The sequence below is a fragment of the Tinamus guttatus genome, unplaced genomic scaffold (assembly GCF_059628265.1).
Source record: "Tinamus guttatus ecotype Peru unplaced genomic scaffold, ASM5962826v1 Tinamus_guttatus_pri_ptg000188l, whole genome shotgun sequence".
In the NCBI taxonomy this organism is placed as follows: domain Eukaryota; kingdom Metazoa; phylum Chordata; class Aves; order Tinamiformes; family Tinamidae; genus Tinamus; species Tinamus guttatus.
Window position 1 is genome coordinate 3,119,243 of NW_028288722.1, and position 26,262 is coordinate 3,145,504.

The 26,262-nt window shown below is 50.6% G+C and overlaps 2 protein-coding genes across 2 annotated transcripts in view; one reads left to right on the plus strand and one right to left on the minus strand.

Annotated features, from left to right (window-relative positions):
• Window positions 1-695: 695 nt before the first annotated feature.
• On the minus strand, window positions 696-6,399 carry LOC104566827 (TBC1 domain family member 24). The gene is made up of 6 exons (XM_088523473.1): window positions 5,366-6,399; window positions 4,901-5,059; window positions 3,275-3,338; window positions 2,265-2,360; window positions 1,681-1,954; window positions 696-841 (listed from the first exon to the last, which is right to left on the minus strand). Exons 1-6 carry the CDS (start codon window positions 6,397-6,399, stop codon window positions 696-698), a joined length of 1,773 nt encoding a protein of 590 aa, XP_088379599.1.
• Window positions 6,400-10,205: 3,806 nt separating this feature from the next.
• STX8 (syntaxin 8) overlaps window positions 10,206-26,262 on the plus strand; it is a 93,469-nt gene continuing 77,412 nt past the window's right edge. Inside the window, exons 1-5 of the mRNA XM_010213625.2 lie at window positions 10,206-10,228; window positions 10,567-10,666; window positions 14,036-14,130; window positions 15,635-15,745; window positions 25,582-25,706. Coding sequence (XP_010211927.2) covers window positions 10,212-10,228; window positions 10,567-10,666; window positions 14,036-14,130; window positions 15,635-15,745; window positions 25,582-25,706 — 448 coding nt within the window. The 5' untranslated portion in view covers window positions 10,206-10,211. The remainder of the gene's footprint in view (window positions 10,229-10,566; window positions 10,667-14,035; window positions 14,131-15,634; window positions 15,746-25,581; window positions 25,707-26,262) is intronic.

The following is a 26,262-nucleotide window of genomic DNA, read 5'->3' on the forward strand; positions in this document are numbered from 1 at the left end:
TAGACTTGTGTGTGTTAACTGCCTTCATCAGTCCTGCAGCATCTACCCTTTGCTGTGAACGTAGGTCTTGGTTTTACACAAGCATGTCAAGGAAAGTTCACGGGCAGGGAGTTTGCTAATTCTTGGTCAGCAATTTCAACCAAGAACAGTAAGAAAATCTCCCGCACTGTGTGGGATGATGACCAGTGCCCATCTTGAGTGAATCCTGGTAACCCACAAAGGCTCCAGAATTCTGCATGTGGTCCAAGGAGGGTATTGAGCTTGGGACTGCAGTGCAATAGAGAATGGTGAGTCTTAGAACTTTCTACCTTCGAGCTGGATTTATCTAGACTCACAGCTCCCCTGTTTGCTGTTGTATCACGGGTCTGCTGCAGAGCCCGGCCACACAAACGGGAGAGCTGTGGAACCCCCGAGTAGAGCTCAGCTCTCCCCTGGGCAGAGGCCGAGGAGCAGGTGGGGATTGAGCTGGGGAGGAGCGCTGGGAGCTCCGCTCCTCTCGGACCCCCCTGAAGGCAGCACCTGCAGGACAGTCCAGGACAGCTCCCTGCCCCTGTTCCCGACGTGGCCGCTGGTGATGGCAGGGCAGGGCACACAGGATGCTGGGCAGAGGGGCGCAGAGCGCAGAGGCATCCCTGGCGCTGCCAGCCCAGACCGTAGCGGTGAGGCCGAGGGTGATCCCGGCGCAGCGGGATCCTCTAGGTGTTTTGAAAGCCCCAGGCTTCCAAGAGCTGCACCTTGAAGTTCTCCTGGCAGAGCGGAGGGTTGTCGAAGGTGTCACAGGGCTCCGTGTGTCCCCAGTGCAGGTCAGCGTCGAGGGCCAGAGCTTGGCCTCCTCCTCCGCCTGCAAAAACACACTGGATGGTGGGGACTCGCTCTCACCTCCTCGCTGCTCCAGCCAAGAGAGCGGCCCAGCCGACCAAGCTGCTCAGGACAGCCTCCATCCCGCGTTATTCCCTCTGCCCACACCTGGGAGCTGGAGTGGGAAGCCCCGAGCTCCCCTTTCGGCTGACCCAGAGGCCAGCGTGGAGAGCTCCGCCGAGCAGCTCGGAGGAGGCAGGCGGCGAGACGTTGCCCTGGCTGCACAAGCTGAATTGTTAGGCTGGCTGGAGAGCCCGAGAGCAAGGAAAGAGTGTTGCATCCCCCCAGCTTGGGCTTGCCCTGGCTGCCTGCTCCGCAGGGCTGGGAATGGCATTTCTTACCCACCGTGCTCCTCCACAGTGAAGCCACCTGGGCTGTTGTGGGCACAAAGATTTAACCCCCGGGACCCTGTCACAGCAGATGGCATGAGGGGCCCAAGGCCGTTCTGCTCTAGGTGCCCAGCCCTTGCCTTTGTCCAGCTCTTCCCGACCTGCAGCGCCAGGTCTTGGGCTGGGTGGCACGAGGTGGCGGCAGCCTCGGAGCTGCACGGCCGCACGTGCAGGGCAGGACGCGGCAGCCCCGAAGGTGCGGAGTCCCCGGGGAGGTCGGGCCGTGCTGCTCCCCCCAGACTCACAGAGACCTGGTCGCCGGGGCTTGCAGAAGGGGCATCCTACCCAGGAGGAGGGGGTAGTTTCATCTCCCCTGCGTTTCCGTTGCTTAAACCAAGCCAGGAGGCCTTTGCGTGCAAGGGGTATCAGGGCAGATCAGGTGCGATCCAGTTCAAAGCCCTTCCCAGCCAAAGCAGCAGCGCGAGGTACTCACCAATAATGATTCCTTCCCGAGAGCCAGACATGAACATGGAAGCTGTTTTGGAAGGCAGGAGGAAATGCCGGATGGCCAGGAAGGGGGAGAGGCGGCCCCCGCCGCGCGCCGGCGCGGGCACGCGGAGGTGGCTGGAGCTGCCGCCCGGGCTGTGCGGAGCGGAGCCCAGCGGGGCGACGGGCGAGGGCGAGCGCGAGCGCGCGCGCGGCACCGCCTTGGCCAGCTCCGGCTTCTTGATGAACACCCACTCGTAGCGCTCCGCCTCGGGACGCACCTGCGGACAGGGGAGGCCGCTGAGCCCGTCCGCTCCGCGCTGCCGGGCCTGCGGCAGCGACCACGCGTGGCATCTCGGCAGCACCAGGGCTGGAGGCGGCTTTTGTCCACACCAGGCACTGCTGGGGCAGGGAAACCTCTGCCATCCCCGCTGCTGGATGATGGATGCTGGGCTTTGCCCCTCGGAGTTTTTTCCATCCCGCTCCCTCTGGGGGAATCCCAGGGCTGTCTGGGGGTTGCTTCGTGCTGGAGCTGCTCCATGCAAACAGGCCGAAACCCTCCGTGCTTATAAATAATAAAAGGTGACTTACTGTGAATACGAAGCACTCTCCTGTCCCAAAAAAGCCCGATGTCGCCCCACTCTTCCTCCTTTCGCTCCAGTCAGAGGAGAGAAACGCCCCGCACACCTTGGGGAGAGAGCACGGCAGCAGTGAGCTGGCAAGCCAAGGGGCCTGGAGCAGCGGTCACTTGTCTTGGGAGATTTTGGGAAAAAGGCATTTAAAAACGACAAAGACTCAGGTAACACATTTGTGTTGCCTACGGGGATTTTACCAGTCCCTGGGAGCAGATGAGACATCACTCCCTAGGCATTTTATCCTCTTCTTCCAACCCGTGCTCAGGCCAACCCTGGTGTAGATATCCTTCACTTGGAGGAGGCCTACTGAAGGGTGGGAAATCAAAGCTGCCCTTGGTACTAAATGAAGAATAAAATGAGCTAAAGAGTGTAAGTAGTGGGGTTTTAAGTCACCTTTTGTAGTATGTGTAAAGCCCTGAAGGATGGCAGAGTGTTTATCTCCTCACCACACTGAAGTGTCTGGCCAGGGAAAGTCAGGCCTTGAAGGCCAATAAATCTTTAGGATGCCTGAACAATTTACAGAACTTGCTTCTGCTGTTTGATGAAGAGAGATACAATACGGGTTTATGAACCGCTCACGGAGTCCCTGGAAAGTGGCCTGGTTTGGGTATTTTTGCAGTTATTGTACGACTTTCAAGTACTGAAGAAGCTGTCCTTATTTCTCTTCCATTTCCCTTGTGTGGCTGCTACTGAAATCAAGGAGAGAGCCTGCGTTTAATATATTTTAAGCAAGACCTCGTGCAGGCAAAGCATCTGCTGCCTTCAGCGAAGTCTGCTGGGTAAACACTTCGTGTTTCAATCTATATTTGCAGAAAACAAAAACAAAACAAAACCCACCCTATGTCTGATGGCCCCTCTCCTTCCCTCTGTCCCCTCCTCTGCTTTCCCCAGTAGGGAGAGCCACAGAGCCCTTCCCCAAGGCAGCATCCACCCCCCAGCCCCACACTCCGCTTGGGCTGGACTTACTTCTCCCTCCGTGGTTTTTATGAGCAGCACGGTTGGTTCGTAGCCTTCACAGCACGAGTAAAACCTGCAGAGATGCAAGTCTGAGTTGTGCAAGTCTGAGACCAGCACAGTGAGCCCAGGCGTTCGGCAAGGTCCTCGCCTGGAGCTCATCACAAAACAGCCTAGAAATGACACATATATCCTCCAGGTATGGGGAAAACAAGCAGTCAGGTTTGCCTGCAGCTGCGCAGGGATAAGAGAAGGGGAGAGCTCTCAGGGGAGTGAAAACAACTCCTGTGGCCAGCAGGAGAGGTGTGAATTAGCAGCAACTGGGTGGGCAAACGTGCGGGAAAGGCGATGGGTACCAAACGCTGCCCTTCCCCACGTGATTCCCGCGGCGTGTGCGACGGGTGTGAGCTGCCCTGCCGCATGGTGGGGACGGGCACAGTGCCAGGCAGGCTGGCACTGAAGCCCCAGCCGGGCTGTCAGCCTGCGGGGTGTCCTCGGCAGCACATTTGCAACCCAGGATCACTCTCGTCTGGAGTGGGAATCCTCTAGTCTATCTTACACTAGTGGGGGGAAAGTGCCCTTTGGTGAGGGCTTGAAATAGCCTGTTTTTCACACTCTATGTGACATGAAGCTCTAATGGAGAGTTGAGAAGAGCCGCTGCTTTCCTGGGATGATTGTTATGTTGAGCAGCCTGCCTGAGTGAGCTTGTAAGGGATAGAGGCAGAAACACTTCATCATTTAGCTCAGGCAGCTCTGGTGTTTGTGCAGTAAGTGGGGGAGTCAGCTTATTACGGGCTCTCTCGAGTCATCATTTTTGCTTGGTGAAGCAGGTAATTTCTCTGATAAATCCAAACATAAAATACTGTGCCCAGGGAGGTGGGCTGAGGGCACAGGAAGGGGCAGTGTGCCAAGCAAGCTTGCCTTCAATCCCGCTGCATTTCTGAACTTTTGGGAGCCCGGGGCCCTGCCTGACTGCCAGCCTCCCATCGCCTGGGCTCTGTGCCTGCTGCTGGACGGTGGCACAAGGAAGCAGGAGCCTTTGGCCAGGATGCGGCAGGGCAGACAAGCCCTGGCTGCTAAGATTTGGGCATCCCTCGCAACACCTGGGCTTTCCTAGCTTGCGTCCAGAGGGTTCGATGCCTCTCCACTGTGGGACGCACTCCACATCTGAGCTCTGCCTGCTCTGTCCATGCTGCTCCTCAGCGTAACGTGTTCCTGTGACGAGCATGTTTGGGTTTCCTGCCTGAAAATATTCATGCAAACGTAACATCTGCTCGCTGGAAGTGTTTTTCTGTTCCATGGACCGGGAAATCTATGGAAAACTCATTTCCCAGCTCAGTTTTGAGCTGCAGCATGCAGCAGCTGCCTTTGGCTCTGTGCCACCCTCATGGAGCAGGAGCTGGGCTGCTCCCAGGCTCACGGCCTCGAGGGAAAGTGTGTGCCCTTAGTGGCAGCAGGTAGACGTGGGGCTCCTGCCACAGCCAGTAAAGTCTCCAGGAGACTCCAGGAGACCCGGGAAATGCGCCCCATAAACCCAGCGTGTCGTAAGGGCTCCTTCCTACCCCACGGGTGTGCCAGCCCTTACCCAGTTCTGCGCTGGGCCCGTCTGCGTGACCCGAGTTGTGCCTGGCCCTTTACCTCTGCAGGCTGTACCCGTTTTCCGAGGTGGAGAAGAGCAGCAGCGGGGGGAAGAGGGAGAAGCGCTCGGGGATCCAGGACCAGATGATGCGCATCTCCTGCGCCGTTACAATGCTGGAGGTGAAATTCTGCAGGTCCACGGCCAGGTGGAAGGATTGCCTGTGCAGCAGAGGACGCCTGTTACTGCCAAGCCGGGGGCCACGTTGACTTATGTGCATGCAGCCCCACAAATCAGGTTTCCTTACACCTTCTGCACCCTGAGCTTCCTTTTGGTGTTGCGGTCCCTAATTCTGTGGTACCCCTTAACCACATGTGTGTCTGAAAGGCAGCTGGCAGAGTCAAACGAAGCCAAAACGTGATTACGTGACGCTCCCTTCATGTTTACCTCCTCTGTGACTCCTAGTTTACCTGCTTAACCCTGAGAGCATCCCCTGTCTGTGCTGGCAAACCAGGAGGCCCTCTTACCTGCCCTGCACCATGGTGATGCCTCTCTCCATCAGCGCCTTCCTGTTGGCCATCTGGAGAAGCCAGATTTCCTTGCGGGAGAACAGCCTGATGCCAAACGCTCTCTCTAAGAGCTTGTCGACGGTCACGTGCTCCTCAATGTTCTGCAGGAAAGCTTGCAGGTCTGCCTTGATGTCAGTGCCCTGCAGCTCCGGGGAGCTCCCCGAGAGCCTGTACTGCTTCAGCAAGGCCAGCGCAATGCGGTAGAGGACCTTCTGCCCCTCCAGCAGGTAGACATCGAATATGCGGATGGCGTAACTGAAGGGGAGGTCGTGGAAGAGCCACGACAACCATTCCGAGTAGACCTCAAAGACGTTCTCGGAGGTGCTGGCTATCAGTCTGTGAGCTGCTGGGCAGTGCTTGTTGGCCAGGTCCCCAAAAGTCATGCAGGAGGCTTGGTGGGCCAGGAAAGATTGGTCAATGTAGCTGGTGTGGGGGGCATTGCTGGCGATGAGGCGAGAGATGTTCTCGAAACACTGAGCTTCCCCCCGGCTGTAGTGCAGCAGCAGCGCCGCCAGCGCGGGCAGCGCGGGGCTGTACGTGATGTCGGGGAACAGGTTGCCGATGCAGATGAGGATCTTCTTCAGCGCGGTGACCCCTTCCAGGTTCAGGCAGTACGTGGGCATGGAGCAGCCCTCGAGGAAGTCCGGCAGAGGGTGGGAGCTCACACTCTGCTTCCCGAAGAGCCGGCCCGCTACGTCTGTGTAGACTAGAGCATCCGGCGTCACGAGCCGGCAGGTGACCTGCTGGATGACCTGGTGGTAAACCTGGGCTCTCAGCTCGCGGCTCCGTGCCCAGTAGCCCTCTCTTGCCAGCCTCTTCAGCTCTTTCTTGGGCTTAGTGAGGATGTCTCCAGGGATATCTGCCTGCTGCTCCACGTCCGGCATCCTGTCCCAGTCCACGAACTGTCCGTGGCCCAGACAAGAGGAGGCATCGATATCCCACGTGTCAGGCTCGGACGTGATCACCACAGTGACTGGAGACGAGCTGAACATCTCTGCAGGAGAAAGACCCTCCATTGGACGCGCTTCATCACCCCGGCTGACAGCGTTTCACCCTGCCTGGCTGCACTTCTACCTTTCCTGTCAAGGAAAGGGCTGCAGGAGGCCTTGCCTGGCTGGAGCTCCTCACACCGCCCTCGCCGGCTCACTGGCACCTGCAGACCCTGTACTGTGCCCAGCTGGAATATCGGAGCTGCTCCGGAGGGACCCTGGCCCAGGCACGTTGTCCTGCAGCACCGAGCACAGCTGGGCACTGCATTAACCCCCAGTGCAGCAGTAGTGCCCTCAAAGCCGCTCGTTTCCATCACTAGCTGGAAGGCAGTAAATGATTTCTGCCTCCTGTGTGATGGTGGGGGTGCCTCGCTGGGAGGTGCTGAGCGCGGCCTCCTGCCCGCGGCGGCGGGGGAGCAGGGCCGGGGCTGTGCCCGCCGCGCCGGCCGAGGCCGGAGCCTGCCGGCTGCTGCCGCCTCAGGGGAGGCAGCGCAGGACGAGGCCACGGTGCCGCCTCCCGGGCGGCCGAGACCTGCCGGCTGCTCCCCTTGCACCAGCTCTGCCTCCTCGTGAGCTCTTCAGTCACTGAACTGGCAGGAAGGCTGCGAACCCTCTGCCTGGAGGCACAGAGAAGTGCCAGGCAGGGCACGGCGTGGGTGCCCAGCCCGCGGCTTGCTGAGACGGGCAGTCAGGATGCAGTCCCTCTTCCCAGGGGACTCCGTGAGGCAGCAGCACCACAGAGCTGTCAAGGGCCACCAGACCCTCCCAAGGTGTCCCTGGCAATTTGCTGCCGGGCACAGAGCTGGCGCAGCAGGGCCACATGCTGCCAGCCATGAGGCTGCCCCAGCCAGGGGCTGAGGGAGGGCCTGACAGGCCACCGGTCCGGACGCAGGAGATGGTGCTGCAGCCAGAGGGGCCTCCCCAGTGCGCAGGGAGGGCAGTGCAGGCTGCAAGGGGCTCCCCTTCCCAAAGTGCCCTGATGCGCTTGGGCAGACCCATGCGCTGGACCGCACACGAGGGCCGGGGTGGCTGGGGGACAGCGATGCCCATAGCAGAGCTGCAGAGCTGCAAGCAGCCTCTCGCGCTCGCGGGACGAGCCGGCTGCCAGCCCTGCACGGGAGAACAGCAGAGTTTGAGCTCCTCCTAGAGAGCAAACGCGGGGCGTTTTTCTTCCCCAGGGTAACAAGAGACCTCTGCTCTGGATCCTGTTTGACACGGTATTAATTGTCTCTGTGCTGGCGAGTTCTGCCAAGCTGTTATTAACTGGCTGGGGTAAGGGTGATTAGCAGAAAGCATTAAATTCCCTGATGCGTTTATGCTGGATGTGCTCAGCCCTGCGGAGCGGGCTGAGGATGGAGAGGCTGCATGCACCGTCGTGGAGGTGCGTGAAGCTAAATCGCGTTGCTCTGGGACCTGCCACCAAAGGGGACCTGGCACAGGGACAGCACAGCCCGGCCATACGGAAGCAGCCTGGAAGTGCTGGGATTTGGGATTTCTTACAGGTGAAGTCTGGCTGTGGTTCAAATTATTCTGCTTCGATTTGGCCCCTGCTCAAGCTCAGCGAAAGCGGATCGGGTTAATTCTGGTTCAGGGGGAAAGCAGCAGTTTGCAGCAGATCCTGCCTCCGGCTGGCTCCAGCTTTAAGCACATGCTTCCATGAGCGGGGAGATTACTGTGACCTCTGGCTTCCCACGGCCACTGTGAATCCCAGGGCAGATTTTCCCCCGGACAAGAACTCTACTGGGGCCTGGCAGGGGCTGAGACGCCTGCAGTCTCCCCCGGCAGGGGTTTACCTGGCATCCCTGTTGCACCCACATGCCTTGCATCATTTTAAGATGAAGAAATACCTGAATGGCTCTGGAGCTACCTGGAGCTGGCGAAGAGGCTGCAAAATGGTTGGGGAAGGGCAAGGGGGTCTCATACACCCAATACAGCTCCCCAGGCCCTGAAGGGCGCCCAGACTGGGGACATGTCCCCCCACCAGCGTGTGTGCGGTGCCCCGGCCTGCCAGTGCCCGCTCACCTTGCACGGCGCCCGCCCCGTCGCCCTCGGGGCCCATCGGGGCTGTCCCCAGGGCGGCGGGCGCCTCGTCGCTGCCCACGGCCGCGGCCGCCCCGTCGAGGCTGCTCCTCTGCACCTGCAACATCTGCCCGGCTCCTTCGTCACCCGCCCGCCCGCCCGGGGTTTTAATGACGACGGGTGTTTGGTGTAAACACGGCGGGTGGAGCAGGGCCCCTCGGCGGCCCAGCGCGCCCCGTCCTTGAGCCGCCCCAACGCAAACAGGGCGGGCGGCCGCGTTCGCCCCCACTTCCCCCGGCACCGCGTGGGCCTGGGCAAGGGCAGGAAGGCGGCCGCGAGGTGGGAGCGGAGGAGGCGGCAGCGCCGCCTTGTGAGTGCTCAATGGGGGAAGAGATGAAGCGCGCGGCGGCCGCCGAGGGAGCAGAGGGCCCCGAACGCTCCCCTGCCTCGCCACACACCCCGGGCCGCGGCGTGCGCGGCTGCTGTTGACACCGTCAACACGGCGCAGCGTCACGGGCCCGGCCCGCGCGCAGGCAGCACCGCCATGCGCCAAGGGGACACGGGGCAGGCGAGGCTCTGCCACAAATCCCGCTCCCGCCTCCGCTTTCTCCCCCAAAATTGGGAGAGGAAATCCGAAGGAAGCAGAGCAAAGGGCGGAAGGGAACATTTGCTGCATTGGTTCCTTCTGCTGCCTCAGAAGGCAGCAAAATACTGCCGTTTTGGTGCATTTTAACCCACAACATCCTTATCACAGCAGCAACGTCCTGGTGAGGCTGCAGCTCTGTGGCACAGCCTGTGCCTTTGGGGCCTTGCTGCCCCAAAGAGCTGCCGATGGACACGAGGTCGGGCTGCTCTACGGCAGCTGCACGCAGGCAAAATCGAAAATACGACACGTCTCCGTGTTTCCGCGCGGGGGCCGGAGGCATCGCTTTCCCCGCAGAGCAAGGGCTGTTCCCGGAGACTGGGAAGTGACTGTGGGGAGGGAATAGCTGTAAACAACGCACTTTCCCTGCCTGTGTTTCCAAAACAAACACAGGGCAAGCAAAGTGCCCCAAAACACAGCCCCAAAACACAGCCTTGTGCCCGTGACTGGCCACGTGGCCTTGCCTGGAGCCATGGGGACCTGCCGGGCCTCGGCCTCTGTGCGGGGGAGGCACTGGGCACCCCTGCAGCTGGCACCACGCGCCCTGCGCCGGCACCCCTTGTGCTACACACCCAGCACCTCTGCTGCAGGCACCCTGAGCCTTGCATCTCTGCAGGGTGCCCTGGACACCCGGCACCTCTGCAGCGTGTTCCAGGCACCCAGCACCTCTGCTGAAGGCACCCTGAGCCTTGCATCTCTGCAGTGTGCCCTGGACACCAGCACCTCCACAGCGTGTGTTGGGCACCCTGTGCTGGTCACCCAGCACCTCTGCAGCGTGTTCCAGGCACCCAGCACCTCTGCTGCGTGTGCTGGGCACCCTGTGCTGGGCACCCAGCACCTCTGCAGGGTGTGCCGAGCACGTGGCACCTCTGCAGCCTGTGCCAGGCACCCTGTGTTGGGCACCCAGCACTTCTGTTGAAGGCACCCTAAGCCTTGCATCTCTGGAGTGTGCCCTGGGCACCCAGCCCCTCCGCAGCGTGTGCCGGGCGCCCAGCAGCCCTGCGGCGGGCCCGGTGCACCCCGCAGCGGGCAGCTCCGCAGCGGCCCCGCTCCGAGCGGCACCCGACACCCCGCGCCTGCGCGCGCGGCCGCCGCCGCCGCGGTTTGGGCCTCGTCGCGCGCCGTCGCCAGGAAGCGCGCGGCGGCGGCGGCCATGGCTCCCGAGCCCTGGTGAGCGGCGCGGCCGGGCCGGGGTCGTGACTCGCCGGGACCCGGCGCCGCCCCGGGGCGCGCGGGAGGGCCGGGCTCGGGCCAGGTCCGGGCGGGCGGCCCCGCGGCGCGGGCTCCGGGCGGCCTCTCCAGGCCCCGCCGCAGCTGCGGGGCCTCCCCTGCCCGCCCTGGGGAAGCTGGTTCGGGTTTGGGCCCCGCTTTCTCCGCTCGGTTTCCACCCCTACCGGGTCACAAGGGCAGCCGGTTTCCCCGCGCTGTGCAGCTAAGCTGTATAATAATTATTAAAATGGGAAACGGGGGTGCCGCGGTGCGCTGAGCTGCCTCCGTCCTGCCCGCAGGCTCCTGCTGTACGATGCCACCAGCCAGGCCGCGCAGGAGATCGCGGAGAAAATCCAGGAGCGAAACCGCTGCCAGAGGAACGGGGAGAGCACGGCAAAGGTACCGGGGTGCCCGAGGCGCCGCTCGCGGGACGGCCGCGGGCCCAGGCTTCACCTCGAAGCGCTGTGGGTGCGAGTGGAGCCATAAATCTGCAAAAATCACCCCGTCTGAGTCAGTTCTGAATTTCCCACTTCTCAGACTGAAAAAAAAAAAATCCAAACCGAAAAAAACCCATAATGCTCTTCTGGAAAACTTCAGTCAACCCAAACTGTTAGGTCAATAAATAAATAATGATAGAATGTATTCTTTAAGGTTGTTGTAAAGAAAACAAGAATGTGTTTTCTCAGTTGATGGCAGCTTTTTGACGTCGCAGGCGTATTTTGGATTTAAGAGTAACAAGTTTTCCGTACGCGGGGTCTTGCAGGCCCTGCAGAAGGGGACGGGGAGCAGCCCTTGGAGCGCTGGGCTCCCAGCGGCGCGGGGCGGCCCCGGAGCGGAGCCGTTTGGTCCCCGTGCAGGGTGAGCGGGGCCCCAGCCGCGCAGCTCGTTGCCCTTCCGTGGCGCCTGTAGGACAGATCAAATGTGAATTTTGCAGCATCTCTTTTTTTCATTATTGCATTTCTAGCAAAGGCCAGTGTTTAATATAGATGAGAAGCAAACTTTAGCACTTCTGTGTGCATTTTTAGGTTTGCCACCTTTTCACACTTCCTGCTGACAAGATTAAGTGAAAGGAGAAAAAGAGGGATCCTCAGGAGGCTGCTGGCTTTCGAGCTAAAAGCCTCCTCCTTTCCGTCAAAAACCGTAGGAGTCTCCTTGACTGCACATGAGTCATGACATTAGCTTTTCCCTTGACTGCATTAAGTGGAACATGCATGGAAGTTATTCTTTTATAAGTACTGCTTTCTGTATAGAGGTTGTTCTTTTGCTATAATTTGCATAATTAAAAGCACCGAGTGATGTACTTGGTCGACTGACTGCCCATTATAGCAGGGCTGTCATATGATGTGAAATCTTCTTCACTGCTCTCATTTTTGGTAGCTTTTAAAATAAAATGTCATTTTTGAAATTTCGGAGAAAGCTTCTAAAAATAATCAGTGCTTCTAGTGGGTGACTGGAAGATGGACCTAACTTCAGAAGAAGTTTCAGGAGGCCCAAATAAGCAGTTTTTAAAGTGACTGGGGAAACCCTTTCTCTCGCTCTGGAATTGAACATAGGGGAGCATTTAGAAGCAGTGCTTAAAGTGGCTGCTTTCTAAACAACAAAGTGTTTGAAGTTGTACAGATATATGCAAGTGATAGAAGACTAACCAAAAAAAATTTACAATTTAATTCCTCTCTATTTATAGAGCACAAAGGTCTCTGTTGTGCATCACTGTTGTTTGTGACGTGTTCAGGAAAAAAGAAAGGTTGTATTACTGCTGTTTGAAGTCTTTCCTGCACCGTAACCCTTCTAGGTTATGTTTTATGGAAACATTACACACTTGACTAATTTCTTCATAAAATCATTTGTTCCATGCTCTGTGTTTTCCAAGTGCAATTTCCCTTAATCCATTAACAGTTAAAGACGAATATTTGGCAGTGCTTGATTCTACTATAAACAAGTTTCCAACAATGAAAGAGCTGTTTTCATAACAGAAACTCATGTTGAGAAATCCGTGGCTGAGCAATCATATATTCTACGATTAGCAAACAATTTAACAGAGCGAAAGTCTTTGTACAGCGTTTGCCTGGCAGGGAGATGTAAACAGGTTTTTATTTTTGTAGTATTTTGCCATTAGCATGACTTAAAAAAAGCTCTCATTGGTTATTGCTGAATAAAAATAGAGCAAAAAAGTTAAAATGGAAAGCAAAAAAAAACTTTAGGGAGGTATTTTGAGCCAGCACTCGCCATCCGTGAACTCGTCTCTATTTGGCTATCTTAAAACTTCCATTGGTTTGGTTTATTTTAGTTTATTATATTTTTTTCTCTAAAGGAAGTGAAATCCTTTGTTACAAGACAATTTCTGGCCAGGCAGCAGAGAGAATTTGTTTGTTAAGTGGCTCTTGCACCCATGCACCTTTTGTGTTGTTCTGCTGCCCTGGCCTTGTTAAACGCGCTGCTCCCCGGCTGGGTGCGCGCGCAGGAAACGTGCACGTGAAGTGAAAGGCCCTTTTCTCATCCTCCCCGGAGGGCCCCGTGGCCTGAGCTTCCCTGCAGCCCTTTAGACCCCGTTACGGCCCTGGCCTCGAGCGCTCGGCTGCCCTCCGCTGCGGCTGTGCCCCTCCGTGGCTGCCAAAGCAGAGCTGCCTCCGTTCCTGTCCTTGTGTCTGGTAGGGTTTGACTGCAGGAGAACAAGCCCCATTGATTTATGCCTTTGTTGCACTGGGTGGTTTTTTTTTTTTTTGTATTTTAAAAATTATTATTTTTATTTTCGATAAATCCAACTCCGTGCAAATATCCAACACAGTTTAACTGAAAGGCAGGATGCTTGCAGCAGGGTGACTGCTCAGCCAGACCTTGCTATCTGGCTGTTGCTGCTATGCTTTTCCAGAGCTCAGGAATGAGAGTCCGAGCGAATATTCCTTCTTCCTTACTATTTCAGTACTCGAGGCATCTCAATTTGCTAACGACTGTAACCCACAGCATGGTTAGTATCTTGTTTATAAGAAGGACATCGTTCCTAATTAGAATGCCTGGCAAAGGCAATTGCCTTTATAATGTGTTTTTCGTAGTTACGCGCTAGATAACTGGAATCGGAAGGAAATTAAGGAAAAAGGCAACACAGAGGATAATGTCATCCTGATTTGGGGGAAAGAGGAGGAGAATTCCCACAGTCCTCAGATGGGCTCGGGGCAGAAAGGAATGTGCACGACCTAACTGTGCTTTTAGTAAAACCAGACCCCTATAAACTCAGTGTACGTCAGCAGCAAGAAGAGATGGAGTGTCCTAGATGGCATTGAAAAATAAAATAAATCTGAATTTCTTGTGGAAGAGTTAGTGGAGGAAAGGTCCAAACCCGTAACAACCTCCCCTGTAATCGTGGGTGCTGGGCAAGAAACCTAATGGCAGCAAAAGCTGGCGCCTCTATTCGTGTTAAAGATCAGAGGGAAGAACTGGAAAACTAACTGGAAAATATTAAAATGTGCTGAAATATTTTGCCCATATAAAGGAATCTGTTTATAAAGACTTGAAAGAGAGCTCTCCATATTAAACAGCATTAATGCATTAGAATTGTGTTTGTGAAACCAGCTCTATTTATCTAATTATTTTGTAAGCAGAGCAGTTAACTGTGCTGTTCCCTGGGCAGCTCTGGAGGTCGCTCTTCTCTCTTCAGAAGGGAAATATCCCTGCCCATGCCGCTGAGGCTGCCCGCATTGTCACCTGCATGTAGGAACACAAAAATGTGCACAAACAAAACTCCAGCGACAAATCTTTGTGCTTCCCCCTCAGCTCAACGTGGCCATCAGGTCGTCACTGCAGAGTCTCAAGGAGAAGATCGATCAGCTGAAGGACTTGCTGCTTCGGGCAGTATCAACGCACCAAATGTATCCGTGTAAACGTCATCTCAGTGACCTTCCTGTGCTGTAAGAGGGGGTGGAAAAACATGCTGGAGTTGGGAAGAAACTTTGCTGTGCAGCAATGGCTTGGTTTTGAGGTTTGGTGTTTTCATGGGCACGTGGCAGTGTGGATGGCACTAGCAGAGACTGACGTGAGCTACAGGGCTGCATCCTCAGAAGCATCTTGGTATAAAAAAGAAATTATAGGTTTCTCTTGTAGGATTATTAGCCTAGGGCCTGACGTGGGTCTGCTGCTCTCTACGTGGGAGGTTAGTGAGGCCTAAGGACACTGTGCGAGGAGCGTGTCCATCTCCCTGTAAAGAGGCATGCAGGAACAAACTGATTAGATGAGTGAGTGATTACTTTCAAGCTTACTGTAGCAGAAATCTTTTCTTAGCATGAGCCTTGTGAATGCTCTGAGGATGCTGGGTACAAGTTTCCTGTCATTTGAGTACCTTAGAGCAAGTGGATGCTGCTGCAAGGCAGAAAACACACACAAATCACTATGGCTAGTGCATAATCTTCTTAAAAGTACTAAGAAAAGAATAGTCTTTCAAAATGCCTGTCACTGAGATTGATTAAAAAAGCAAACAGACCTGCTACTGTCAAAGTGATAGTGCTCCAGGATATCTTGTATTTCAGAGACACTGAACAGATTATTTTTTTTCCTGCTTCAGCTGCTGCAAAGGAGTCCTGAGGATAAACTATAGATGGGATCAGATGCTCAAAGTAGATTTTTTCATTTTTTTCACTGTTTCATGTACTGAACTTTGCTGAGAACTACTACCATGGTCTGTGTAATGAGCCTTGGTTCTGGTGAAATAGGATGTGAAGTACCCTGCTAATTTCAGCAGCTCCGTCCTGCTTTGGGGCTGCCTCCTTCATATCAAGTACTTACAATTCGTGCAGGATAGAGCTGTTTTAAGAAAAGTCGTTCATTCCATAAGCATAACCCATGTGCTAGTGTCATATGTTGTCAGTGTTAGAGTACATCACCTGTGTAGTGTTTTTTAGTAATAAATGAAAGAATTATCATGCTGGGTTATGGAGATACCATTCTGAATTCTCAGGTTAATTTGGTAGTATATACCCTCCCAGTTTTAGCCTTAATTTGAGATGAGGTTCTGAAATCATTTTCTTTGAGATTTGGAATCCTCAGAAACGTGTAGAATAAAAACAGTTTTCATTCAGAATTGAGTGACTTAATTTTCTTTTAGGTGTTGTATCCTTTTGCATTAAAATGCTTATTCTGGTAGTCCTCCTGACCAAGTCTGGGTTGGATAGATAATACAGTTTATATGTGATATGAAGATGAGTGTGTTTTTAGATATGTATTCTGATCTTTGAAAATTGTTTTTTCCAATTTGGAAAATTCCAGTTTGATGGTGCAATATTAGCCAGTTATGCAATACTAGCCAGCCACATGTGTGATCCTCTCAGTATGGAATTGAAAGCTTCTTTTAAAGTTTGGACCTTAACCAAGTGCCACTAGCACACAGCTGGAGGGGGACAGGAGGCAGAACTTGGTGGACGACCTTCTCACGCGACAGAGGCAACTGCAGGCGTCGTACAAGAATGAAGGCACAGAGCCAGATGTGATAAGGTAGGACAGTGTCCCCGGAACCGGGCAGAGTGATTTGTGCTTGGAATATGTCTGAAGGTGATGCCGAATGCATCCATGGAATTCATCTACCTCTGCATGTAGCAAAGCAGTTTTACTCTTCTAGAAACCTTGTGCCCTTTCTTAACAGCGATATCAGATATGCCTTCCAAGGCTGGAGAAGACACAAAGGAGCGGAGAGTTACTCAGAAGCGGTAACGTTTGACTTTGTGATCTAGTCCAGACTATATTGAGCTGGGCTGCTAGGTTTGTGTGCATTGTTGGATAAAAAACCTGTTAGGGCAAAGCTTAAGCTTCAAATGTTTCCCCAATGATCTTTCATTTGTTTGTTAGAATCAGCAGGATGCATTCAAAGGGAATATCTTTTGGTTTCCCTTTTGGTTGTATCAGAGCAGCACAGTACAATGTCCTGGGGAGAATTGTTCCCCAACAGACCAGTTAATAGCCTGAACGTTGTCCTCTCTTCATACAGTTCTTTCTTATATGGTCCCTTTCTAATTGAGGGAGTTATATTTGTCATCTCATACTTGTTTTTAGAAATCCTGGATGGTCTCTAACTGAGCAGGAAGAAAGTGGCAGCTGTTTTTTGCAGTGTGAAATTCAAACCTCTTGCCTGAGTTACTCTAACAAACTCTAAGCAGCCCTCAAGTTGGATGTGATGGGAGTCCCAGAGCTGCGGTGTGCATCACACACGAAGTACTTCAGGCACAGCTTGATAAAGGTTGAAAGACCTGTTTATAAGATGCCTTTTAATGCAGCTGTTGCAGGGATGGGTTGTTTCTTATGATTCGTCATCAGCCTTTTGAGTTTTACCCATTTCTAGTTAAAACAGGACTGACCTTTTGCCAGGTAATTGTACATGCAGGTATTTGCTACCTGGCATGCCTCTGAATTTTAGCTAGCTTTAGTTTCTCCATAAGACGTGTGCAACTTTCCAAGAAAATTCTTGCAAGTGCACATCTGAGAATTTTTATGTCTGAGTTACCAAGTTTGTTTTTCTTCGAGGTTATGATCAATGAATTCATTACTGGGGAGGGAGAAGGGAAAAAGGGTAGCAAGAAATGAGTTTTGTTCCTAGCTGACAGCAAAGTGAAGCTGTCATTTATTTCCTCTGCAAGCAAAAGGGGGTAGATTGGCCATGTTAGTGTTGGATTAGGGCTGTGGTACCTCAGAGCTGAAATGGCTCGTGCCAAGGGACAACTTCATCCTCATGATTCACTGACTGGTGTGCTTTGATCTCTATTACCAACATTCATGCAAAAAATTAAAAGCTGTACTACTGAACAGTGCAAATTACCTGTACCCTGACCCTCTGTAGGTCACTAAATAATGCTGTGTTTTAGAGAATTATGATTTTGGCCAAATTCCAGTGCAGATAATTGCGTTTGCTCTTGCTAATTTTTCCACTGCAGACTCGGTTAATCTTCCGTCCTTCAAAATGGTGCAGAAGAGAGGGGAAGCTGCAGCCTCTGGGTCATTGCAGAGCTTGTATTTCCACGGATGGTGAATTATCCTTGACTGCCGCCTGGAATTAGTGAATATTCTAATTTAAAGTCACTTGTGAGCTAGTGTGTTCGCTTTGTAATTTTTGTGAACATACTTCTCTGGAAAATTGTGTGTATATATAAAATAGGAGCTATTTGGACCTTTTGATTAACGCGTGGCAGATTTAGCGCCCGGGCACGGACTCGTGGGGCAGCTTGTGGGTCACTCGGGGGCGTCCCCTGCCCCACGGGCTGGGCACAGCGTGGCCTGCTCGGAGCTTCCTCCTTGAGTCGGGCACAGGAGTCTACGGGTATTTCTATATTGGACTCACATGGTAGAAGTGTGGTCTGGTTTCTAGTATGAGCTTTGAAATGCGCTGTATTCACTTGTAGTCCGAAGGGTATTTCAGCTGGGAATGTACAGCTCTGTCTTTTATACACGCACGTGCAAAGTTATCTGTGTGAGAGAGTGCATGAGAACCCTTACGGGAGGGTTTTTCGCCTTTTTAGTCAGCCCTCAATCTTAGAACAAAACTTCATACAGTTATAAAAAATTAGTGTCTCTGAAGGAAAAACGCTCACCTTTTTTTCCTACATGCTTTGAATTTTTCAGAGCTGTGTGCTTGAAAAAGGCAGAGATGGTTTTCATGCTGTTGCAGTGTAAAAACGAAGTGTGCGTGGCAGTGCTGTGGCATGCTGCTAATGTTAAAAAAAGATCTCTTTTTTTCACCTGATTGCTGTGTATTTTGGACCAGGTACTGGGGTTATCTCAAAGTCTCACTCATAGTTTCCCATATTGTCTTGTCTCTTTTTTTTTTCCCCAGGAAGGAGTGTGTGGTCGTGTTTTGCCAGGATCACATCACTATGGTGGTAGGGAGGTGGGATGGAGAAGGTCGGTCTCTTTTTGCTGGGGGCCCATTGGGTCAGAGCTGCATCCTGCTCAGCTCTTTCCACACATTTTTCTTTTCCAGGGGAGTGTTTGATACAGCCAGACCAACTTGGCCAAGGACCAATTTCCCCTTGCAGTTCCTCACCTTTGAGAAACGGAATAGTGTCAGTGCAACACCCACTACAGGGAGTAAAACTCTGGGCTTCCCTCTAATCCATTAATTGTTTTAGGGTTTCAGCATTCTCTTGAATAGTAAAATAGCAAAATTTTGGGGGGAGACTGATGATGTGAGTAGGCTCTTCCATGTTACCTGCTTGGATCAGTGCGTAAGCTCATGCAGCCTTGCAGAATGGGCTGTGCAGCACGAGATCTCCACGCGTAGCCTGGCAGGCGGTGCCGCTGCCAGGACCCAGAGCTGCCCTGACGCGGAGGGGCTGGGGCAGCAAGGAGGAAAATAGCAAAATCGCAGCATAATTTCAAGCTCCATTACAAGTGACCAGGGAAAGCAGGATTTTGCAACACAAAATAACATCAGAGACAGTACTTGTGCTATTGCAGGGCTTGGAATTTAATAGTTGTCTTTTAACTTGTTTAATTTAAAACAAAGCCAGGAATTCTCTGCCCGGTGCCTGGTGATTGCCCATCCCTTCCGTACTCCTCCTTGTAGGTCTCGTTTCACTGGTACAGGCAGAGAGATGGCCAAGGCCTGAGTGATTGGTGAGGAAGCCACATTCCTGTTTCTTGCTTGAAACTGGCCTGTGTGGATGTCAGCAAGTAGTTTGTGTCTCCTCTGCCTGCCGTATTGTTTGTAAGGATGAAAGATAACATCTTCTAATATGGTTAATTTGCTTTTTACAGCACTACATTTCTTTAGGCTTGTTGTAGACTTCGAGAACAACTTGCTTTAGTTTTTAGCAAACTGCAAAGGCCGCTCTTCAGTGTGTCTGAAGCCTGAGAGTGAGATTTACCCACTGCATAGAAAAATCAGCACATGATGTTTGATTAAGTTCTGGCAGTGACACTTTTCTCTTGTTCTGTATTGGTTTTCTGTATCTAATCCATCGCTGATGTGACAGCACGAATTTTCAGAAGTCTTTTTTTTTCCCAGCAGTCATTCCTTTCATTAACCTTCTTGCACCACTGATCACATATTTATTGTCCTCATGGCCTATAATTGTGAAGGTTTCCCTAAAATTAATCTTCGTTTATATTTGGTCACCATTCAGTGAGTTTTACATCCTTTGAAAACTGCCGTAAAGCTATTTCTGAATGTGAAGTACAGTTGCCTTAATGCTCTTAATATTTATCCTAACTGACAACTTGGGCCAGAACACAGGGCAAGACACTACATTAGTTTGGTATAGCATTAGTTTACCTTCCGGCGTTGTCGGCCTTAATTAAGATGCAACTGGAATTTTCCAGGGAAAAGACTGTGCTGTTTGCATGACTCTGAATAGTCACTTAAATTTCCTTTTAACTGTCTTTTAATAAACAGTTTCAGTATCTTCTCCCCTCGTTTCTCCTTGTAAAGAGATTTGCACAGTTTCTCATAACACAGGCTTTAATGGAGCAGAAGTCCCAGGGTCTTCATATCATTTGAAAGGAAAAAGTAGAAAAAGCAGGTGGAAATGTTGACTTTCTTTCTGGGAATCATGCATAATATCAAGCTTCTGTGGGCCTTTGAACATTTGTAGAGGCAAATGAATTGAGTATATCCCTCCTTCTTTCAGACCACGTCGACAATATGTAAATATGTATGGAGATCACTGGTGAGTAAATAAATTGTGTGTACTCTGACATGCTTTCCTTGATTTTTCTTTTGATACTAGAAAACAGAAAAATGAGATTATCGTGAGACACAAAACACCTCAAATAATAAACATCTTGGTAACGTTTAGGAATGTCCATATTCTATTTTTCAACACAATAAATGCTAACCCACATTTAAATACTTGTCTCTCGTATGTAAGATATTTAGTTCCTAATCTCAATAGACATGTGGATGTCTGACTTTAATCAGTAAGCCATTAGGTGCTTAAATACCTTTACTAACCTGGTTCTTATTTATGAAGGAGGAAATACTCTTTGGAAAAGACAAGTGAAAATAGCAGGGTTTCTAGGTGCGTTTAAAATACTCCTTGCTTTTCTTCCCCCCTGTTACTACAGGTGTTTGTAGCTGCAGTGCTCTTACAGCAGGTGTGATTAACATTGGGCCTAGAAAATCAACAAAAATAACTTCTAATAAGGCTGCAAGAAGAGGTGGGTTGTCTATCCAGAAAGCCATTCCCGAGAACATGTGAGTCGTAAGATCAAATCTATGGCCTGGGGCAAGATTTTTCCAGCATTCGTGTGTCTTTGGCTGCGTGGGCACGGGGCAGCGTGGTTGCGGTTGCTTCAGCATCCTCCTCGCCACCTCTAAGCTGTGGCTGTGTAATTAGGCCATCTCTCTGTATCACACTCTTCATTTGGGAGCACTTATATGGTATATGCAGACAAGAAGGTACCCTCATGCAAGCAGCTTCCAGCAGCGTAAGGTGGCCCTGCACTTGCTGCAAAAGCTGAAGGTTCTTGAGCTCACCTGCAATTTAAGGGAGATTCTAGGATGGTGGTGGAGTCTTCTAAGGGTTGGTTTGAGGCGAGGTTCTCTAATGACCTCCTTCAAGTCAGGACCGTGATTGTGGGGAAATTGTATATACTTGTGATGTAATGAATAGCAAAGAACCAGAGAAAAGTAAGTCAAAACCCCCAATTCTCAGGCCTTATGCTTCAGGTTATGCCTGCCTGATTGTTATTAATGATTAATGCTCATTAGTCCCAGGAAAAAAAGTCAGTAGGAGGGAAGCTTTCAAGGCTAAACTACTTTCATGTTATATGCCTTATGTTTTGCCTCTTAAGTTTTCTCGAAACTACCTGAAGTTCCCTGCCAAAAATTGTTTGTGTATCCAGCACTGTTACTGTTTTACTCTGACGTGGGCTTACCGAATCTTAATGAAATGTGCTGCATCCGTAGTGAGAATAAACACCAAGTGTGACATGCTCGGGGGCTAATGTTCTTTTTTCTTGTGGTCAGAGAGGTTTGAACTAGCAGGCAGGGAGCAGAGGCCTGGGCATGAACAGAGCCCTGTGCCTTGTCCCTACAGTAGCTGTAGACCGTTTTGTGAGCAGAACAAAGCGGGTCTCGCAAGGGAGGTTTGTCTTTTCCTCTGGGTGTGATTGCATAAGATGCAATTTCTTTTTATTAGGAATTCCCCCTTCCCCTATAATTCCCTCATTCCTGAGGAGAGCAAGTGGGCCGTAGAGATGAGTTTTTTGCTTTGATGTGGACTGCATGTTTTATAGTATGTTTAGGATTGGGCTTTGCCCAATTCTTGCATAAAAAGTAAGGGTTGATGTAGAAAGAAGATGATAATGTCTAATATCCAGAGAAGTGACTATTACTCTGAAGAAAATGTTTATTGCAGTGTGTATTTTGGGTTTCGCATAGAAAATTGAGGCTGCCGTGAAATAAAACGTGAGTGTAAACACCGTGATCAAGATGACCTCTCCGAGATGCCTGCCCTGCTGCGGGAGTATCTTCCCTGTGTAGTTTATTGCTCGGCCACCCCAGCCAGGCTCCCAGCTCTCCAGCGGCGCTGCTGCTGCCAGGACAAGTGCTGATGCGGCTGCGCCAGCGCGCGCCCGGCGGCCACGTGTGGGCAGCGTGAGGCAACCGCGGTGCCGCTCGCGCCGTGGTGGAGCGCGGAGCTGCTCCGTTGTCACGCGAGCAGGAGTCATTGGGCTTGCAGGCGTCACGGAGCTGCTGATGGGCCCTGTGGTCACCTGTTTGTGTAGCCCGTGTGCGCTTGGCCTTCACTAAAACCAGTGGGACTGGGGAACTGAGCCACAGGTCACAGAATCACAGCAAGGTTGAGCTTGGAAGGGAACCTCTAGAGACCATCTAGTCCAAACCCCCTGCTCCAGCAGGGACACCCAGAGCACGTGGCACAGGGTGGCATCCAGGTGGGTTTGAAGATCTCCAGAGAAGGAGACTCCACAGCCTCTCTGGGCAGCCTGTGCCAGGGCTCTGGCACCCTCACAGGAAGGAAGTTCTTCCACATATGGAGTTGGAACTGCCTGGGGTTCAACTTGTACCCATTACCCCTTGTCCTGTTGCTGGCTGCCACCAGGAAGAGTTTGGGCCCATCCTCTACATTCTCCCCTCAGGTATTTGTACATGTTGATAAGATCCCCTCTCCATCTGATGAATGGCATCAGGAGCAACGTGGTGTTTTCTTGGCTGTGAGATGTGCTCGCTCTTAGTTGTTGTGCAGGCAGAGCTTGGTAGATGGCCTGCTGGCACCAGGTAGGGTTGCCCTGTTCTGTAGGCCTCTTGTTCGAACGATTCTGGTGGGAAGTCTTGCAGTTGAGAAGGTACTTGATGGGCTTTTTGTAACTGCGTGTGCTCACGTGCCTTCTCCTCATTTTGGGGAAAGGAGAGTTTTCATATTCCCATGTTAAAATAACATTTGTTATTTTATTTGCTAGCTCAAAGCTTCCTAAAATGCTCTGCCTGCCAGTGCGAGTGATTACATCGTAAGCGAGAGAATACCCATGTTCCTGCTCCGTGGCCTTGGAGGGCGACCAGTGAAGGTGCTCTGAGCACTTCAAAGAGAGCTGCTCTATAACGGTATCGTTAAGGGGATGTCCAAGCGACCAGGCCACCGATTGTCATATGACCCAGGTTTTGTTTAAGATTCAGTCTTGCTGATCGTTCTTCCAAAGCTATAAGCCTTGATGTGTGGCCTTGGTCTAAAGTAAGCACTGGTTGACTAATCTAAGTTACTTGGGAAGTTTTATAAGAATTATGGGTGAAACAATGCCTTCGGAAAGATAAGCCCTCACTTGTTAAGCACTGACATAGCCCCCTGATTTTAAACCCCATCATCTTTTATACTTGGGCACACTGCTAAGCCTTGTAATTAGTTAAATCTGCTCCTATAATCAAAAGCTATCCGCACACTCCACTGCTCTGTGACGGTTTCAAAGATTTACGTGATTAACTTGGCGGAGGCAGTGGGTGGCTAATTGGATAAGCTTTAATCTTCACACCGCCAAAGCGAAACATGGTAGGATCAGAGGAAGTAGGAAGTTATGCTATGTTGTGTGGGGAGGTAGTTACCAAACATGTCAAAAAGATTATTGTAACAAGCAGACCAGTTGTCATGACCCAACCTAGAAGAATAGGGCAGATTATTAGGGGAGAGAGAGAGAATGGTGCAAATTATTTCAAATTTGCTTGCCTTGGCTTTTTTAAAGGCAAAAATGGTTGCAGAGTTGCTTTCTTGTTAGCTAGGAGACAGCTTTACATTCCTTTAGATTTATTTAAGTATTTTTTTTGTCAAATGTTGTTAACTCCAGGTTTTGTGGACATCCTAAATGAGCTGCCAAACTGAGTGGACTGTAGTGGTCTTTATATCCCCAACGGGTAATGCTTCTGTTATGTCTAGCTTTGTGAACCTGGTAGCAATTGTCATGAGACTTGAAAATACAAGAGTGTTTTTAATCTCCCAAAGCAATGAAGGAAATGTAGGTAATGTAAAATTGTGTTTCAAGGTTGCAAACCTTTGTCTAAACCAAACCTGATCTCCTTACTCAGGAATATATGGACAATTTAATGGAGGTGCAAAGGGATGAAATGCAGAAATATTGCAGCTACTCCATTTCAGATGTTGCTCATGAAAGCCAGCTGGTTGCTGGCAGACTGAAGCAGCTTGGGTTCTGCTCTTGAGTAATGTTCCAACATGATTAAAGTGAGATTTTGTGAGTTACAGTGAGGACTTTTTAGTCCTGCAGGAACAAAATTAATTTTCTGTTCCCGACAGGTCCATTACTTTGAAGGACAGATGAACAAATACTGTAAGTTTTTAGTGGGAACAAATTGGGTGTTCATAAATGTAAGTGTCCATGAATGTAGTACGAAGTGTGTAGTGCAGTGGGCACAAATGAGGGCGTATGTGTCTCGTTTATGGACAACCCAAAATTTCATGTGGTAGAGATGCACAGTCATTTCTCAGCAGTGGCAGTTCATTTCCTGGACAGGAGATGTCTCTAGTTCACCATCATTCTTCAAAGAACTCCTAGACGCGAGTCCTGGATTTTACTTAAATGTCTTCGGCATAAAACTTTGGTCATCTTTCTAGAGTTCTGCAGGAAAAATGTATATAGAAAGTGTCTATTTAACTTCTTTTCTCTTCATTGATATTTGTGCCTAATTAGCTTTTTTGATACAGAGTTTAATGCAAGGGTTTGATCACAAAATGATTTCAAGACTCTGCTTGTTCCATACAATATTTCAATGTATCACAAGAAGAGACACAGAGTCAAATTAATTAAAAAGTCTCACAGTAATAAGTTTATGAATATATGTTGAGAAATACTTTTATGTTATCTGTTATCTGTTGTTGTTTTAAGGAAGTGTTTTGAGAAAAAGGATAAAAATGGGAATAAAATGAGGAGTTTAAGAGATCAGAGCAGAAAGCAAAACCCCTTGCTCCTGTGCTGCTCTCGAGGAAGCAGCCTTGTTGGTGTCACCCCAGATCCGAGCAGTGGCTTTGGGTCCAGGCAGCGTGTGGTCTGTCATTAAATGTTTATCTTGTAGCAAAGCACAATGAGAAGCTGAAAGCAGAGAAGCAGAAATCTGGTACTGAGAAAAATATTTAAGTGGCATTTCATTTTACTACTTAAATTTATGTATCTTGGACGTGAAAAACTTGTTTTCTGTTGTAACTAGGGAAGTGTCTCTAATGCTAACAGCCTTAAGTCATAATTCTTTTAAGAGAAAACCCGTAACTTGATTACTTCTACATGTAAGAGTGTGTGCCTGGCTTCTTGTTCCTCTCTGTGCCAAGCCAGGAAACGGAGCAGAGGAACTGTGTGACTTCGGTCTGTGAATTGCAATCCTGAGCCAGCCTGAACAGGAACAAGAAACTAATAATCTCATCGGAGCTATGTCTGTACTAACGTGTCGAACCCCCTGTGCTTTGGAAGTTGTCAGGCTGTACAGCAGTGTGGTCAGAAGTTTGTATCTTGATCACAAAGCAGATGCATGGAGAATATGTGCACTTCAACCCTCTTTCTTTTTTGTAACAGCTTTGAATGCTCTGCTCTACTTGCAAACTGTATTTAGAGTGAACATATAAAAACTGTATTTTAACATAAAGGTTTTTTTTTTTTTTTACAGCAAATGTAGTTCTATCTTTATTGCTGGAAATGCTGTGGAACCTGCAGATGTATTTGTTATTGGAGATAATTAGGTTCCTTTGGACAATTTCTGCCACGATGGCAGAGAATTGCATGGAGTTAAGACAAACATGTGCAGTTCCATTGGTGTCAGCTCGTCGTGCACAGAGTGCAGAATGACCGAGTTTCATGTTTAAAACTATAAAAATTACTGAATTTGTTTTCAGGTCTAGCCTGATGACCGGAGGAGTCAAACGAGGTGTAACCAACCCATGGCTCCTGGAAGAACCTGAGGAAACCAGGGCACTTGGCTTTGACGATATCAGGCAGCAGCAGCGAAGGATCATACAAGGTAAAAGAGCATTTTTGTTTTACAGAAGCATTGGTAAGACTGAGAGACAGCCTTTATTAGAAAGTCAATGCAATAAGCTGTGCCCAAGTTGTATAACCTGGAGGGAGATGTCAAGTTTTAGGTGGTTGTTTTCTCTATTTGAAAGAGCAGCATTGTGCAATATTCTTATCTAGGGGTATCTTCTTCAAGCAGCTTTTCAAAAATGTCCCCATTCCTATTGAAGCAAGGTTTTTTTTTTTTTTTTCTTTTCCCGGGGTAGGGAAGGAGAAACCACTGAAACAGTTAATAGCTCTCGTTTCTGAGTGTATAAATTTGTAAGGCTTCTTTCTATTCAGGTTTGAGTATTCAGTGGTTACCTTTTGTCTCCATTTTAGTGAAGCTGAGTGTGTAGGGAAGAAACTGCGTTGATGCTGATGGAATAACTCTTGGCTACAGCTTGACTCGAAACGGGCAAAACCTTACAGGGCACCCTTGATTTTGCCTGTGTTAGTGGTTTAGTCTGCAGCAGAGACCTCGTTAGTTGAACTGAGTGCAGTGGTGTTGCTGCTGTGCTTCA